The sequence below is a fragment of the Elephas maximus genome, chromosome 6 (genome assembly GCF_024166365.1).
Source record: "Elephas maximus indicus isolate mEleMax1 chromosome 6, mEleMax1 primary haplotype, whole genome shotgun sequence".
Classification (NCBI taxonomy): Eukaryota; Metazoa; Chordata; class Mammalia; order Proboscidea; family Elephantidae; genus Elephas; species Elephas maximus.
In genome coordinates, this window is record NC_064824.1 from 29,940,338 (window position 1) to 29,959,393 (window position 19,056).

Consider the following 19,056-nt stretch of genomic DNA (forward strand, 5'->3'; position numbering starts at 1 on the left):
TCTCCCTACTTTTCTATAATATCTCTCATTTGTTAATACAAATAACCCATGCCATTAGATGGCAGAAAATTTATCTCAGTTATTTCAAGGCTTCTCTTACCCATACATTTTCTTGAGGTTTTGTTTTAATTCTGGTGAGCTTATGTTACAGTAAGGAGTCCCTGGATGGCACAAGTAGTTAAGCACTTGACTGCTGACCAAAGGGTTGGCAGTTCAAGCTCACTCACAGGCACCTTGGAAAAAAGGTCTGGCCAGCTGCTTCTGAAAGACAAACTGGAAAACCCTGTGGAGCACGGCTCTACTCTGCACACATGGGGTCACATGATCAGAACTGACTCTATGGCAACTGGTCATAAAAGTGACAATAATAATACAAAAAATAATGACTAACACTTATACGCTACTTACTCTATGCTAAGCATTGATCTATATGCCTTCCATGCATTAATTCATTTAATTCTGAAAGTGGCCCAAGGTTCTATTATTATCTCAGTTTTTACATACCGGGAAATGGGTATACAGAGAATTAAGTAATTTGCCCAAGGAAACAAGGTTCGTAAGTCTGATGCTAAATTCCACACTCTAAACCATTACCCTAGACCTCCTCTAACTCTCTTTTGTAGCCCAAGGTTTTAGCAGCTGGAGGTAGTATCTGATTTGGGTCACTCTCAATGTCAGCATCTTCTGGGACATCTTCCTCCCATCATCAACACATGTAGGTCCCGGCTGACTCATCACTCACCCCTCCCCTCAAGGTCCTTTCATGACTGGCTTACTTTCAGCTACTTCCATCCTCCTTTTGGGGTCACTTTATAGCTCTCATACCATCCTGAGTCTCAGGCACTGTACTGACCCATCTAAAGCATCACTGTGCAGGTACAACATTCAACCACTTTTTCTTCCTACCTCCTCCAGGAGCCCTGACCCCTAAGGCCGTGGGCCCTGCTCTATGCCCTAGTAGAAGTCTTCCCTAGATTCTACTGAAAACCGTTGGTGGAAATGGCTATGCTCTTCTTTTCCCTATGTTTAGGCAGTACACAGCTATCTATTACAGTACATGTACCCTTTTGTCTCTCATACAACCTTAAATCCTCACCACATAACAATTGTCAATAAATGTTTGTTAAATGTATGAATGAATGAAAGGCAAAGACAATAGAGGAAACAACATATATGAACAGTGAACTCTTCCTGTGATATTAAAGACAAAACTTCCCCCGCAACTTTTTCAACATGCTGAATTTTTATGAGCAAGTCAATTTCTAAATATTACTAAGGCAGAGATGTAATTGAACAAAAAGCTAAAAGTATTAAATTTGGTTGCTTCTGGGAAGTGAAATCAAGAGTAAGAAGAGATGCATCAGAGGTCTATTATTTTTCTTTAAAAAGCCCTTTTTTAATTAAGAATTAAAATATTTAAAAACAAAAATTAGTCAGTTTTGGACTTGACATAACTCAAAGCAGCCTGCAGTGTTTTTGGCTTCATAGGATTGCATACAGTCTTCTTTTTCAATTTAATTTTGTGCCCAGAACCCTGAGTACCAAAGACTTGTTTACCTAGAGCAAGGTTGACCAATAAACAGAAGTTTGAACATTAATGAAGCAGTTCCTAGAGACCGAGGCCAGTGCCTGAAGGAAGCCGCAAAAGGGCTGAGTAATTCCGTTAACTCTGTGGTTTTCATGGGGATCCCTTGACATCAAAGCTTCTTTCCTTACATGCTTCTCATTCTCTGATCCTGTGGAGATGAAAATTGACATCCACAGTCATATTCTACCAAAAGAATGGCCAGATCTAAATAAGGTAACAGTGATTTATTTGCTGAATTATTTTCAGAACTTCTCCAGGGTTTTTTAAATTCCTCTATTATAGGCCTTTCTCTTCTTTTGGTAATTAGGTGTTACATTTCTCTACTTTGAGGGCAATTTAAAATTATTTTGTAACTCTAATTTTCCCAGCTTTTAAAAAGTGACGTTTGTATTTATTTTGAGAGAACATTGGATCAAAGAAATGTGTTCTCAAAATCCCATTTTCTCCTCCAATGAAATAAAAAAAAAAATAGTCATTAAAATTTCTGGATAATTTCAGCAGGCGGTTTCTCTTCCATGTAAATCATATATTCAGCTGCTGGGAAGATATGTGCCAACTACAGAACGTACAGAATGTAAAGTTAGAGTTTCAAGGAAGAGACTATTACAGAATGCAAAGTGATAGGCCTCTACGACTTCTAAGACATGGCTCCTTTCCAAAATGTTTAAAATAAGTTTTAGAAGCACCAAAAGATAGCATTGTGAGATTTTTTTAGTCTATTTTAGGACCCTGTCTGAAACCTTTCCTTTCTGGTGTTCTTTAAGCTGCAAATCCTTGTTATGAAAAAACCATGGAGTAGGTACATCAAAAAAAAAAAAAAAAAAAAAACCTCTGGAAGAAATGACACAGAGCCTTTGCACAATAAGTGTCTCCAAAGAGTATTCCGTATTTCTCTAGAGATAGACATTTCATTCTGTCATTAAGAATTTTTTGAATGAGGGGCATGGAGGAGCATGGGGGTTCTGATCCCACCCTAGCAGCAGCGGCCTGGTCCAGGGTGGCGTAGGCAGCGGAGGTGGCAGCTGTGATCTGTGGTTCTCCAAGGATGCCTGGATGGGCACCACCCTAAGCACTTAGAGATAATGCAATTAGATATCGGAGACACTCTCCAAGTTTATACAGCATTCTTGGTTTACCTGGATCTCACAGAGATGAAAAATTGGCATAAGGTAAACTGTATGGGGTTACCAGAACTGCAGCACCTCTGCCTGGTTGGTGGTGAGACAGGAGAAAGATTACAGACTATAGGGCCTACTGCCTTTGGCGCATCCCTTGGGCATGACAGAAAGCTCCTCTGGAGGTTACATTTCACTGAATCATTGAACCCAGACTTTATTGAGATAAGGGAGATCTTAAACACATCTCAAAAATTGCAAGGTGACCTATATTTGCTGAAGTCATTTACTTTGGCCATAGTGGAGTCTGGTTCCACAATAGTCTATTACAAGCTCACTGATGGAGTCATGCTGCCAGACTCTCAGAATATTTCACTTAGAAGATGACAGCTATACTTCCTGATGCTTACTTGGTTCACATAAGATTGGATTTGAGACCCATCAACTTGCTTTATCTTTCATCTCAGAGACAGCCAGGGTTGATTTAGCTGGTCCATTCCATAAGATTTCTTTCTGAAGAATAAACGTTTCAAGACAGAAGAATGTTTTTTGTTAAACAATATAGGATAGTTGCTCTAGAACTTTCTTATCTAGAGACAGTTTAATTACAGTTGTAAATGGGTTTATGTCAAAGACGAATTCAGAAAGGTGGAACACGTTTCTTCTGTCATTCCACACTCATAGCTGCCTCTTTGTGCATTGATGTCACTGCTGGCTCATTGTTGAGTCTGCCGCCTCTTTCCTTTACTCAACTCTCCCAAAGCCTTTTGGCCACTACAACTAGCCTGCAGTGGCGTTTCATATACACTTTGACACCTGAAGAGTTTACTTCTGTCTACTTAGTCATCCCACAGTAGAAAGTAAAAGATTTCTTTCAATTGGTTTTCATATCGCAATTACTCTTATTTCTCTCGTTCATTGACTTTAAGTCAAAACTAAAAATATGTTCATCCAGAGTATAAACTTACATGTCTAGATTAATAGGGACCAGAGAAGTACTGAGTCTTCCTTTCCACTCTTATAACCACCACCTTTTTTATTATATAATACCTAGAAAATTACAAGAGATAGTGTGGGACAGTATCAGCCTTAAAAATATCTTTATTAACCAGGTCATCATTCCACTTTTGTTAATCTCTCCCAATTAAGTTGTCCAAAGTATGAAAAATTATATGTACAAAGATGTTCCCAGTAGCATGACTTATAATAGCCCAAGTATAAACCACTTCAAAATTTAGGGCTGGAATCAGAAAACTTTTTCTGTAAATGTCCAGGTGATAAATATTTTAGGCTTTGCAGGCCATACAGTATCAGTCACAACTTCTCAACTCTGTTGTTTGTGAAGGCAGCATGAAGGCAGCCATAGACAATATATAAAGAAATGGGCATGTGTTTGTTCCAATAAAACTTTATTTATAAATGCATGGCCATAATTTGCCAACCCTTGGTCTAAGGACAAATCCAGCCACTTTTTTTTATAGGGTTAGGTAGTATTTTAAGTTTTGCGAGCCTTATACAGACTCTCATATATTTTTGTTTCTTTACAACCCTTAAAAATGTAAAAACTATTCTTTGCTCATGGACTATACAAAAGAGATCCTGTACCAAATTTGGTCCATTTACCAATCCCTGGTCTAATGAAATAGTCAATAAACACACACACATATATAGAACCAAACCCATTGCCATCGAGTTGATTCTGACTCATAGCAGAGTATATATGGGAATATAGGAATACATATGTATATTGACCTGCTATAACATGCCACATCCTAAAATCTAGATTTTTCTAAAACTCTCAGATTAGGGAGTATAATCTCTCCCTTCCCTTACCTGCATTATAAATTCATTCATTCATTCATTCACTCTATCAGTCACTTTAACAAAATACAACCAGGACAGTGGTGTTCAGAACAGCAAGTTCCCATCTGGGCATTTAGTTTCCTTTTGCAGTGGTTAGTTTGATTGATTTAGCTTGTACCGTTAGCTATAACAGCAAAGCTTCTCAAGTGTGGTTCTGGACCTTTTGTATTTTTCAATCTAGAGTGTCTACCACTCATCTTACCTAAGATACCGATGGACAAAGAAACACTTAAGACTAACACTATTCCAGGAAGCACCTATGAGAAGAAAATTTCTTCATCTACTAGCACAATGAACCACATCTTAGAGTTTGGGTTCGTTTTCCTCACTTGGGATAGAAAAAGATGAAACACTAACAGTGGTGCTGAAGACTAAGTAAAACCTCACCTTACTTAGACTGAATAAACCTCAAGCCATTGTTAATTTTCTTTGATGTTCCCCACCTTCCTCTTTTCATATTCATTCAAAAATTCCTTTTTTTAAATGTAAAACATTTTGTTTATTGTAAAAGTAATACAAATAGGGCAAAGGACAACTGAAATATTACGAAAAGACAGTCATCCATTTACTGGCCTGCCATCCTGCTACAACCACAGTTAACAATTTGATTTACTTTGTCTTCTTTTTATTTTCTGCTTGAAGTGGTATTTAAAGCCGTAACCATACCCAGTCATACACTTTGTATCTTGATTTTTCACTTAATATAACACTTTCTCATGTTTTTTCGTAATATTCATTACTAATTTTAATGAGTGTTTCGTTTTATATATATATATATATATATATATATATATATATATGAACCCATTGCCGTCAGGTCGATTCTGACTCATAGTGACCCTGTAGGACAGAGTAGAACCGCCCTACAGGGTTCCCAAGAAGTGACTGGTGGATTCAAACTGCCGACATTTGGTTAGCAGGCAAGCTCTCAACCACTGTGCCACCACCACATATACATATATATACACACACACACACATATGTATATATAGCCCTGTGTGGCACAGGCCATTGTCCTGGTTGTATTTTATTAAAGTGTAAATGATTTTCTTAAACTGTAAAAAAGAAGTTAATGATGTCATGAATGGAATGTGTCAGAAACCATTAACTCATGTTATATCATGGGAGTGCGTTTGGCTCACTTGGAAGCCGCCTGTTCTTTCTTATTTCTTATGGTGCTCTTCATTTTCTGCTCATCATTTACAGCTATTCACCTGATGACTGCTAGAGTGAATGAATCAATTTATAATGCAGGTAAGGGAAGGGACAGATTATACTCCCTAACTGAGAGTTTTAGAAAAATCTAGATTTAAGGATGTGGTATGTTACAGTAGGTCAAAATATCCCCAGCAAATAGCATTAATTCCAACATTACAGCTTTCCTTTTTATTTGAGGCTCAAAAATCCTCATGAAATGCTGTGAGAGCTACTATGGTGTCCTCTATAGGACACTGCCCACTGTACTCTCCCCTAGCCCAGAAAGTGCTGCCCAAAATGGCCCACCCTCCAGGAGAATGTCGCAGCAGCAAGGGTCCCCAATCTGCACTGCATCCACCTGATTGTTCAGATGAGGATTCTAAGGCTCAGAGAAGAAGATGGAAACAAGTCGTAGCCAAGATGTTCTTTTATCATTAGAGGAGACTTTCCAGTTCCTTCCATAGGCACGTGTAAGGAGTATTATGCAAAGAAAACATGGTCTTTCTATTCATTCTTGTTGGATTACCAGGGTGGGATTCAGACTTAGGCCAGGAGTGCCCGACGGCTTCAGAAACCTCCAAACTGACTTAAGCCAATGTCCAAGAGAAATACCTTGTTTCTGGGGAATGCACTCTACAGACTCCTTGGGAAGGATGGCTACCTTGCCGCTAAACCCAGGACCATGAGACCCTACCTCTGGGACAGCCATACTTCCCTCTATTCCCCAGCACCTCCCTTGACACCGGCGGGCTCCTCCAAGTCCTTGCACCATGTAAACCCACAAACGGCTCCATCAGAGGGTCTTGGAACCTGGCTTCCATTCCATAGGCCAAGCAATTGGATCTGTGCTATGCAGTTCAGGCAACCCAGTGATTAAACAACTAGCAGAAAACAGTAGTATATTTTCAAGCTGGAATGAATGATGCAATTGAAGATACATCTAAATGATGCTGGGGTCCCTCTCCCCCCTCTCCTATTTCCAGCCTATATAGTAGGACTAAAGGGCATATTGAAACAACATGAACTACAGCAGATTGCCCTTTGTTTTCAAATTGTTACTTAGTGGAGAAAATATTATTTTAAACATCAGTCTTTCCTCACCATTATTTCAGATCTCCCAACGAAAGAATTAAGAAGAATAAACCAGTACTACTTCTATTTCTTTTTTAGAAGATGATTTTAGTGTCTATTTTTATTTCTATTTTAGAAGATGATTTTAGTGTCTACTCCCCTCCCCTGAGTGATGACCCCAACAGGTTGTAAATCTAAGACTTTCCTTCCCTTGTGAAATATTAATACACACCTCCATTACCTTGACCTCCTTGTGACATGAAGAAATAGAAAACACAGTCAACACACCTGGGTTGATGATTAACAGATGATGGCAAAGCACTGGCGTTTGAGAAACAGAAGTCTCTTCTCTTTTTATCTTGCTGATCACGATTTTACTCAGAGCTGAAGTTAGGATCTTTGAAAAAGAAAAATCTAATGTGGAAAGAGAGAGAATTCAGGGGGTACTTGATTAAACGGTTTCTGATGCATCAGGGCCCACTCTTTCTGTTGTCACAAATAGGAGGATCGTCGCTCAAGGAACCATGGCAAAAGTTATTTCTGGTTGAGTCACATGAGATTATTTATAACAACAATAATGAAGATAAGGCTTCTCGGGCTCTTTCCTTCAGCAAAGCTGAATTGGCCACTTACTATATGCTCAGTAGCAGGGCTTGCATAGATTCTTCTAATTTTAGATGGGGTAAAAAATTTGGCCTTTAATAAAATTTATGCAGTACAGCCGGAAGCAAGGATGGTGAGACTACTTCTTACATACTTTGGACATGTCATCAGGAGGACTCAGTCCCTGAAGAAGGACATCATGCTTTGTAAAGTAGAGGGGCAGCAAAAAAGAGGAAGACCCTCAAGGAGATGGACTGACACAGTGGCTGCAACAATGGGCTGAAGCATAACAATGATTGTGAGGATGTGAGGATAGCGCAGAACCAGGCAGTGTTTCGTTCTGTTGTACGTAGGGTCGCTATGAGTTGGAACCCACTCGGCAGCAGCAGCGACAGCAACAAAATTTATATATTTACATCTGTCTTGCGGCAATTGTTTAATTGCACTTGACCACTGTAAGTTTTTAGGAGACAATATCCCAGACATAACATGACTTTTAAACAACCTTTTTGAGGATGCATATTTGGTTTTATCTCGTAGAAGGGTCATTATTCACCTCGTGAATGTGTGAACTTCCCAAGGCATTGAAAGTGAAATTCATTTTATCAACCTCTGGTGTATAAATGCCTATTTCAGAAACACATCTCTTGTACAAAGGGCTGAATTTCCTTGAAAATTTTTATTTCTTATGCCCATAAATGCCTACAAGATATTGGGCATTGTCAGTCAAACGCTTTCAGACTGTAAAGGCCTCCTGGCTAATGTACTAGCCAAAATTACACCCGGCGTCATAAATTTCAGACCCCAGCCTAGGAAGAGAACTAGGGAGCTATGTTGAGCCCAGGTTCATAGCAGAATAAAGTTTCCCCAAATAAGCACATCAGGCTTCCCAGTAAAGTGGAGGGATGAGCACAGAGTAACAAGGGCTCCTGTCTTCATGCCCACCACCAGTGCCTTTCTTCATAGCTTTCCTTAATGCCTGCACCCAAGCCATAACCTTATTCTTTACTCCACCTAGAGGAGAAATACACTGCCACAACCACCACCATCGTCACCACCCCCACTGCCATCACCATTTGCCACCACCGCTGCTACTGCCACCATTGCCATCACCACTGCCACCACTACCACCATCACCACCTATCATCACCACTGCTGTCCTTGACAGCACTGCCATCACCACTGCCACCACCACCACCATCACCACCACCACCATCACTGCTGTCACTGCCACAACTGCCATCACCACTGCCACCGCCACCACCATCACCACCTATCATCTCCACTGCTGTCACTGACACCATTGCCACACTACCACCATCACCACCACCATTACTACCACCACTACCACCATCTTCACCACCACTACCACCTTACCACCACCACTGCCAACTCATCACACCACCACCATTACCTCACCATCGCGGCTACCACTACTGTCACTGCCACCACTGTCACCACCATTGCCACCATCAACACCATCATCATCATTGTTCACATTTATGAAGCCCTTTGTAGAAACCAGGCCGAGTGCAGTAACTTTGTAGACACTATCTCAGTTAATTCCCGTAAAATCTATGTCAGGACTACTCCTGTTAGCGTATTTTTACACATTAAAAACAATAATAATAAAGTGACTTAGAGGTGTTAAGTTACTTCAACAAAATCAAGTCTCTTCTAAGCCATTTGCTAGGTATGGTAAGATACCTTTGCTCTGCCTCCCTCTGCCTCTCTGTTCTTCCCCTAATGTAATACTCCTCTAAGTATTACCTTTAGGTAACTTACGGGCTAAAGTTCCTTAGGAAATTAAGAAAGAGAGAGAAAGGGGTGGAAGAAGGGAGGAGGAAAGGAATTAAGGAAATAAAACCTTTTCTTCTCTGTTAAAGGCAATATTTCAATGGCAAATTTCCAGAGCACATTGTCTTGACTTTACTGTAAAGCGTAAATCAAGGTCAGATTCCAACTCCTCCTCCAACATACATCTCTCTGTAGATTTTTCCAGGAAAAAGAGGGGAAGAAAAGCATGAGGGTATTGAATGCACGAAGAGAGGAAAGTAGGGGGCACAGATGAGAGAAATTGGGTTCAGGAAGAGGCTGGGGCCCTTCGTTGACAGTTTCCCTTGCATGCTGTCACTTGAGAGATGCCAGGCAGATATCCAGACCAGATACAATAAGTCTGGAATAGAATTGGCCCAAATCTTAAGAGGTCTGTTGGAGAAGACCCCAGTTAGAGATACACACAGACACCCCATCCATCCTGCACTATATTCCAGGCCCAGACCTCTCCCCATCCTCCAAGTCTGTAGGTGAGAAGAGATCCAGGACGAGGGATCTGCCATGACCTGACTCCACTGAGACAACTTCCTGTAACATGCCCTAAGAACCAAGCACTGTGACCTGGTCTTAACTGTCTACCCATCATTGCTGACAGACCAGGAGCTGTTGATGGACTTCCAGCACAAAGTTAAATAGGAATGGTGATAAAGGGCATCCTTGTCTTGTTCCTGCTCTCAAGGGGAAAGTTTTCAGCACCTCTCCATTAAAAATTATGTTGGCTGTTCGTAGATGCCCTTTATCATGTAGAGAAATTTCCCTTCTATACCTGCTCTATGGAAACCCTGGTGGCGTAGTGGTTAAGTGCTACGGCTGCTAACCAAAGGGCTGGCAGTTCGAATCTGCTGGGCACTCCTTGGAAGTTCTATGGGGCAGTTCAACTCTGTCCTATAGGGTCGCTATGAGTCAGAATCGACTCGACGGCACTGGGTTTGGTTTGGTTTTGGTACCTACTTTATTGAGAGTTTTTATCAGGAATGGGTGTTGGACTTGTCAAATGCCTTTTCTGTGTCAATGGAGATGATCATGTGATTCTTTTCTTTCTTTTTATGTGGTGGATTATGTTGATTGATTTTCTAATGTTGAACCATCCTTGCATACCTGGTGTGAATCCTACTTGGTCATGGTGTATTTTTTTTTGATATGATGCTGAATTCTATTGGCTAGAATTTTCTTGATAATTTTTGCATCTATCTTCATGAGAGATATTGGTCTTTAATTTACTTTTGGGGGGTTATCTTTGCCTGGTTTTGGTATCAGGGTTATGCTGGCTTCCTAGAATGAGTTCGGAAGCATCCCTTCCTTTTCTAAGTTCTGAAGAAGTTTGAGTAGTTCTGGTGTAAGCTCTTCTCTGAATGTTTAGTAGAATTCTCCAGTGAAGCCATCTGGGCCAGGGGTTTTTGTTGTTGGGAGTTTTTTTAATTGTCTTTTCAATCTCTTCTCTTTTTATGGTTCTCTTCAGATTTTCAACATCATTTTGTGTTAGTTTAGTAGATAGTGTGTCTCTAGACATTCGTTCATTTCCTCTAGGTTTTGTGGGAGTATAGTTTTTCATAATATTCTTTTATGACTCTTTTTATTTCAGTTGGATCTGTTGTAATATCCCCCATTTCATTTCTTATTTTGGTCATTCGCATCCTCTCCTGTTTTTCTTTAGTCATTCTGGCCAGTGGTTTGTCAATTTTGTTGATCCTTTCAAAGAACCAACTTTTGGGTTTGTTGATTCTTTCTATTGTTTTTCTATTCTCTATTTCATTTATTTCTGCTCTGATCATTATTATTTCTTTTCTTCTGGTGGTTGTAGGCTACTTTTGCTGTTCTCTTTCTATTTGTTCAAGTTGTATAGCTAATATTTTGATTTTATGCCTTTCTTCTTTTTTGATGTGTGTATTTATTACTGTAAATTGACCTCTGAGGACTGCCTTTGCTGTGTCCCAAAGGTTTTGGTATGATGTGTTTTCATTCTCATATGATTCTAGGATTTTTTTTATTCCATCTTTGATTTCTTCTATTACCATTGGTTTTTAAGCAGGGTGTTATTTAGTTTCCATGTAATTAATTTTTGTTTCCTTGCTCTTCCTGTTTTTAATTTCTACTTTTATGGCATTGTGTCCAGAGAAGATACTTTGTATTATCTCAATGTTTTGGATTTTGTTGAGAGTTGCTCTGTGGCCTAAGATGTGGTCTATTCTGGAGAACATTTCATGTGCGTTGGAAAAGAATGTGTACTTTGGACCTGTTGGGTGGAATGTCCTATATATGTCTATGAGGTCGAGTTGGCTGATTGTGTCCTTTAGATCTTCTGTATCTTTGCTGAGTTTCTTTCTAGATGTTCTGTCCTTTACTGAGAGTGGTGTGTTGAAGTTTCCTACTATTATCGTGGAACTGTAAATTTCTCTTTTCAGTGCTATTAGAGTTTGTTTTAAGTATTTTGAAGCTCCGTCATTGGGTGCATAGATATTTATTATGATTAAGTCTTCATGATTGATTGTCCCTTTAGTCACTATATAGTGCTCTTTTTTGCCTTTTATGGTGGATTTTGTTTTAAGTCTATTTTATCTGAGATTGGTATTGCCACTTCTGCTTTTTTTTGGTACTGTTTGCTTGATATATTTTTTCCATCTTTTGATTTTTAATAAATTTATGTCTTTGTTTCTAAGATGAGTCTCTTGTAGACAGCATGTTGATGAATCTTGTTTTTTTAATCCATTCTGTCACTCTCTGTCTCTTTATGGGTGCAATTACACCATTTATGTTCATGTAATTATTGATAGGTATGAGGTTATTGCTGTCATTTTGTAGTGCCTTTTTGTGTGTGTGTGTGGTGCGTTTTGTTTGTTCCTCTTAGTCTCCTGTGCTGAATTCCTTTTGTTTGTGGATTTTTTTCTTTCTTTTTTTGTATATTTTGTTTTTACTGAGACTTAATGTTTTTATTCTTTATTTTGATTAGTACGTTTCTTAACTTTCTTTGTGGTTACCTTGAATTTATCCTTATCTTCCTAGGTTTGAACCAGTCTATTATCACTTGGTATTGCCTTGCCTTCCTCTCTGTTAGAAAGTTCTATACCTACACTGTTTATTCCCTCTTTTATTGTCCTGACATTGTTGTCATTTGCAGATTAACCTCTCTGGTTCCCTGTTGTAAATCTTTTCCTTTTGAATAGCACTTAAGAGTTCATTTCCTAGGTTGGTATCTGGCTGGTAAAATCTTGCATCCTAGATTCAGGCTGTGGTCTGATGTTGTTTGTTCTCAAACTGAAGTACTCCCTTTAATAATTCTTGTAAATTTGGTTTGGTTTTTACATATTCCCTTAACTTCTGTTTATCTGGAAATGTCCTAATTTCACCATCATATTTGAACAAGAGTTTTGCAGGGTATATTTTTCTTGGCTGACAATTTTTTTCTTTTGAGGTTTTATATATGTCATGCCATTGCCTTCTTGACTGCATGGTTTCTGCTGAGTAATCAGAGCTTAGTCTTATTGTTTCCCTTCTGTACGTGCCTTTTCATTTTTCTCGAGCTGCTCTCAGGATTCTTTCTTTGTCTTTGGTTTTAGTGAATGTAATTATGATATACCTTGGTGATTTCCTTTTGGGGTCAATCCTATATGAGGTTCATTGAGCTTCTTGGGTGGCTGGCTTTTCATCTTTCATGATATTAGGGAAGTTTTCTGTCAGCAATCCTTGATGATCCTCTACATTTTCTGTTTTCTCCACCTGTTCTGGAACTCCAATCACTCAAAAATTTCTGCTTTTGGTTGTATCCCATATAATTCTCAGGGTTTCTTCATTTTTCTGATTTTTCCTCCAACAAAATTGTATCCAAGTATTTGTCTTCAGTTTCACTGATCTTGTCTTCCATTGTTTAAAACCTGTTCCTCAGATCTTCTATGACACCATCCATTGCTGAAATCTTGTTACTTTTTGGATTTCTAATTGCTGCTTTGGTATGATTTCTAGTTGTGAATTTATTTTGACATTTTGTTCCTGTATTGTTTTTCTGAATTCTTCCACTGTTTGATCTGTATTTTCCATTAAATTGTCTGCCTTTTCCATGAATTTGTCTATTTTTTCCTCATTTATGTCTACTTTTTGTATCAACTCTTGGATAGTTCTGAATATTGGAGATTTGAATTCCCCATCAGGTAGTTCTAGTGCCTTTCTATTACTGGAAAGTCATCTGGTGTTTTATTTTGGATGCCTACTGGAACCATCCTGTCCTGTTTTTTAATATGTTTTGATATCATCTGCTGTCTTCAGGATGTTCCGTAATTATTTTCTTCATTTACTGATTGTTGATTTGTTTGTTTAGTCCCGATTTTTTCTTTTATTTTGTTATGTCTGAACAGGCGGGTTGTGAGTTCTTTGTTGTTTGCTAGTCTGTGGGCATGATACTTTTCACCTCTTTGTCCAATGGGCAAGGCCAGTCACTCAGGTATGGTGCAGCAGGGCAGGTCCAGCTGAAGGGTGGGGCAGGGGTAGGTTGTTTGTGACATGTACTGGGGCTGACAGGGCTGGCTGGGGGTCAGTGCAGGGCAGGTTCTGATAGGCCATGCCTGTGCTGCTTGGGGGTGTGATATTTAGTGCATGGTGCAGGTAGGCAGGAGGGAAGGGGAAGGTTATGATGTGTGGTTCTTAGATGACTGTGGGAAAGAAGAGAGAGATGAGAGAGAAATAGGAGCCAAAACAAACCAACAAAGTGCTGAAGGATGTTGCCATTGCAGTGGAGAGACAAGAAAATGGGAAATGAATAAAAACAAAGAGGAAAAGAGAAAAAATAAATAAATAAAAATTAAAAAAAAGAAAAACCCCCAGGGATCCCACCAGCAACCAAGGAAGTGGCTCCCAGGTCTCAGGGCACAGCCCATCTAGAAGGGGCAGAGATGGCACACAGCACCAGGTATTCAGGGGGCAGAAAAAGAAGAAAATCAGAGCGAGATGAGAAACTGAAAATGAAGAAAAACAAAAAGGAAAAAATAAGTACATAAAAAGAAAGAAAGGTCCCCAGGGATCCCATAGGTGCAGCTGAGCAGAGTGGGGATGTGGCTCCCAAGCCCCACAGTACAGCCTGGTTAGAAGGGGCAGAGATGGCACACAGTGTCATGTATTCAGGAGACAAGAAAAGAAGGTTAAGTAGAGAGAGATGAGAAACTGAGAAATGAAGAAAGACAAAAAGGAGAAAAGAAATAATGATAAATAAAAAGAAAGAAAAGTCTGTAGGGATCCCACCAGTGTGGCTTCACAGACAAGGGAAGTGGCTCCCAAGCCACACGGGACAGCCCAGTTAGAAGGGGCAGAGATGGCACACAGAGCCAGGTATTCAGGAGACAGGAAAATAAGATAAGTAGAGAGAGATGAGAAACCAAGAAATGAAGAAAGACAAAAAGGAAAAAAAGAAAAAGAAAAAAAAATGCCCCCAGGCTTCCCACCAGCACAGCTGCACAGACTGGAGAGGTGGCTCCCAAGCCCCAAGGTACAGCCCGGCTAGAAGGCAGTCCCAAACTGAGAAAACAGACAAAAAAAAAGGGGCCCCAGGGATCCCACCAGCGTGGCAGCATGGACCAGGGAAGCAGTTTCCCAGGGGAGCGGCACTTCACAGCCTGTCCAGAAGAAGCAAAGATGGCACATTGAACCAGGCATTTGAGAGAAAGTTGGGGGAGGAAGTGAGGGAAGAAGCCAAAAAAAACGAAAAAAGCAACACCAGCAACAAAATGGCATTGAAAGAGCCAGCTGATGTGGGAGGGTTGAATTCAAGTGGCATGGAGCCGGTGCATCCTGGGCCACAGTTGCTCGGCCTGCTGGGAAGAAGTGGAAGCCAAGCAGCCAAGCAGTGGGAAGAACGGATGGGTGTAAAAAAGCCCATTGCCATTGAGTCAATTCCAACTCATAGCAACCCTATAGGACAGAGTAGAACTGCCCCATAGGGTTTCCAAAGAGCACCTGGTGGATTCGAACTGCTGACCTTTTGGTTAGCAGCCATAACACTTAACCACTACACCACCAGGGTTTCCAAACAAACCAAATCCGTCTAGCCAATTCCAACTCATATCGACTCTATAGGACAGAGTAAAACTGTCCCATGTGGTTTCTAAGGAGTAGTTGGTGGATTTGAACTGCTGACCTTTTGGTTAGCAGCCAAGCTCTTAATCATTGCGCTGGTTGGGAGTGGGAAAGCGTATATTGCTGGTTGCTGGGTGCTCTGTCTCCTGCTGGGAGCTCTGTGATTCTGCTTTCCAGCACTTCATGCCCGCCGATCTCTAACAGGAGTCCAAGATGGGAAATCTGTGCTGCATTAGCTGATAGGGGACCTCTGCTCATATCTCCCCTTGCTTTCTGTTCTCCGTCAGTTTCTTATTCCGCTTAGTGCTTGGTTGAGTTCTCTATTTCTTCATTTGAGCTTAGGGTTCTAGGATTGATGTTTGTCTCTGTTTTATTTAGTTTTTTGGGTCTTTGCTATGGAGGGACGGAGTGGTGCTTCTGTCTATAGCGCCGTGTTGACTCTGCCTCCTGTTGTGTTCCTTTTTTAAAAATAATAATATTTTACTGTATATTCGGTGAAGGTTACACAGTTGCTTTTAGGTTCCCATTCAACAATTTCTACACAAATTGTTCAGTGGCATTGGTTACATTCTTTACAATGCATGAACTTACTCAACATTTCTGTTCTGGTTGTTCTATTTCTATTAATGTAGTTTTCCTGCCCCCTTGCATTCTCATCTTTGTTTTAAAGTAATCATTGACTGCTTGATCTCATACAGATGATTTTTTAAATGAGCACAGCACTCACAAGTGATACTCTTTATTTTGTGAGCCAATTTGTTGTTTAGGTAAAAGGTGACCTTGGGGGCTATTTTCATTCAAATTTTTGTTCAAAGTCTCAAGGAGTCTTCCAGTCTCAGCTGGTCCAATAAGTAGACTTTTTTTGTTTGTTTTTGTTTTTTAGGAATTTATGTTCTGTTCCTCGTTTTCTTCCCCATCCTATCAGGATCCTTCTATTGTGGCCCTAACCTATGCACTTAAGCAGAGGCTTTCAAAATTTTTTATCCACACACAGGAAGAAATATATTTTATATTGTGACTCAGTACAAACATTCATATAAGTTTCATAAAACAGTATTTACTCTTACTACATGAGAGGCATTTTTAATATATTCCAATCCATTTCTTACTATCTTATTCTGGATTTTCCAAGAAGGAGATTCATAGACAAGGATTTAAATGCAGGCAGTTTATTCTGAAAGTGAGTCTAGGAAGCACCAGTAGAAGAGTGGGAAAATGAGGCAGGGAAAGCAAGGCAGCCAGTGAAGGGTTTGCTGTTGAGCCAGTTACTGCTGCACAATCATTGGTGTTCTGGGAGCCAGTCACCTCAGAGTTCTCCAGCCTGAGGAGTGGGAGAAGTGGGGTATTTATATGCCAGCTCCCTTCGGTCATTGGTTGAGGGCTGCTGGGTGGGGGACATTAATTTGTTGGCACTTTTGGCTTGCTAGAAGGACCTGATCAAAGAAGGTGCCAGTGGCAAAAGTGAAGCCCTCATTCCAACAAAGGCAGATGCTGGCAGGTGAAGGAGGGAGCTGCACAGAAGTGTGAAGAAGAGGTTATACAGGTGGAGCACTGATGGCATCTGCTACACATACTATTCCATGCTTTTAAAAATGGCTGAGTCACTATCCACTAAACTGATTTCATGATCTATTCTGGATTGCAATGTTCTAAGACTGTATTCCTAAAGAGTGATCCTCCAGGTCCGTGTACCCATAGTGGTCCATGAGATGATTTTACATAACATGTGGACAAATATTTTTTATATTCATCTTCATTTTAAAAGTGCAATTTGCATTAGGAGAAAAGATAAAACTAGCACTTCTATGGTATAAATATTCTTTCCAAATAAATTTATTTAAGATAAAAAAAAAAGTAAACTGATTTAAATATAAATAGGTGGTACCTGAGTATGGGAAAAATGGGAAGAGGAGACTGGAAAGGATGGAGATCAGGACTCCCTGCCCTGAGGACTTCCCTTTTATTGATGTCATCTCTTCAAGTCTAACTGTGCTCTTCCCTCTGCAGAGATTTGGCTATGGAGGCTGGGTGCAGCTTCAACACCATAACAAGGTGAGTTTCTCCCAAAGTGTAAACTCTGTGACCCACAGACACCCTGAGCTTGTGATACTTGCTGCAGGATGGGCCTCCAGGAAGCTCAGCTCTTCTATCCTCTTAATAAGTTTGTAATAGGCAAGGGAACAGAACTAAGATTTCTCAAAATTATTAGGAAAAATGGGGGACAGTATAAAAGACTAGCATTTAGAAGACGAAGTTGTCATTTGAGAAACCATTAATAACCCCCCCCCCATTTATTTTTTCCTTGAAACCATATTGCTTTGCCTCCAGGAAGTGACCTGGCCCTCTCCACAGGTGATTACAGCATATTAAGACCCTCCAAATAAATGGAACAGTTTAGATTTGAGCACAAGCTACAGAAATTAAAGATTGGAGGCCAAGAGGAGAAGCCACTGTTATTAAGAGCTGAGTCTGATAAGAAGAAAATGTGAGAGGAAGGAGGCTTGAGGCAAAGCACTCTGGAAATAATGAGGCCTGGGAGTGAGCTGAAAGTCCAGGTCTGCACAGAGGTCAGGTCTGACTTTATTTTCAGAGGCATAATGTGCCCTCATAGAGTTCAGGGGGAACATTCATGAGCTCCCAGCTGAAACACAGGCACAATAAGTCAGGCTCTGGAGACTCACAGTCTGGGAAGACACAGTTAACATGCAGGGTAAATGCAAGTTAGGGCACCCTTTTCACTCAGTGCTAAGGTTAGGACATCCAATGCACCCAGTGCAAAGGGCTGAACACCGAGAATCAGAGAAGGCCTCCTAGAAGAAGCAATGCCCATCCTGAGTCATAAAGCAGGAGTGGAGGTTTATCCAAGGAAAAATGAAACCAATGTCTCAGAAACAGACGACAGGAGAAAAATCCTGAATATATTAACACATGTGAGCCCAGAGCTCAAGCAGTCACTATGGCTGGTGCCAGCATTTCTCAAAGTGTGAACTCCAGAGGACGGAGCATGATGGTGAAGTGAGTGAACACTCTCATTTACTTTCCCAGTAACTAGTCCATTGAACAAGGAATAAAAACAAGCACAGACTGAGATCTCAGAATTTTTGACAACAGCTGAGGTGTTGGAGAGTTGGAGTGAGTCAAGAAGTGGGGAGAGGGGGAGTAGGGATGGCACAGAAGCTGGGATAACTTACCTGCTAACATCTGAAGCACTCGGTCATTACAGCTATTTTAGGATGGAGCTGGGAAACACTCCAAACAAGGAACACAGAAAGGGAGCTAATCTGAGGAAGTTGTAGCCTGATTTTTTAAGGTGGCACAGATTGGCGATGGGATTTTGTGGACTGCACAATTGGAAGGGGATGAAGGGAGACCATGGTGCTGTGAGAAAGTGATGTTGAATCTCACTGAGGCTTGAGACGGCCAGGCACTAGGGCCAGGAGGAACTGCAAGGGCAGCAGTGTGAGGGGAATACTTCAAAAAGATGGGCAACACAGAAGGAAATGGCTGGCTCCCTGCCCACAGTGGGACACAGTGGTAGAACCTGTGTAGGGGTCCCCATGAAGGAAATACATAGACAGTTCCCCACTTTCGCCACAGAAAAGTCAAGTCCTACTGCTTACATCAGCATCCGTGACCAACTAAACCCCCCTCTGCACATGCATATAGAATTTCAGAGATCAAGCATCCAGAACTCCAGAATCAGCATTGGAAAAATCCAAAGGATAA

At 40.6% G+C, this 19,056-nt stretch overlaps 1 protein-coding gene and 1 pseudogene across 1 annotated transcript in view; both read left to right on the plus strand.

Moving 5' to 3' along the window:
* Positions 1-1,744: 1,744 nt before the first annotated feature.
* ACMSD (aminocarboxymuconate semialdehyde decarboxylase) overlaps positions 1,745-19,056 on the plus strand; it is a 120,305-nt gene continuing 102,993 nt past the window's right edge. Inside the window, exons 1-2 of the mRNA XM_049888961.1 lie at positions 1,745-1,801; positions 17,338-17,382. Coding sequence (XP_049744918.1) covers positions 1,745-1,801; positions 17,338-17,382 — 102 coding nt within the window. The remainder of the gene's footprint in view (positions 1,802-17,337; positions 17,383-19,056) is intronic.
* Positions 2,532-3,090, plus strand: LOC126078426 (tRNA-splicing endonuclease subunit Sen15-like; annotated as a pseudogene).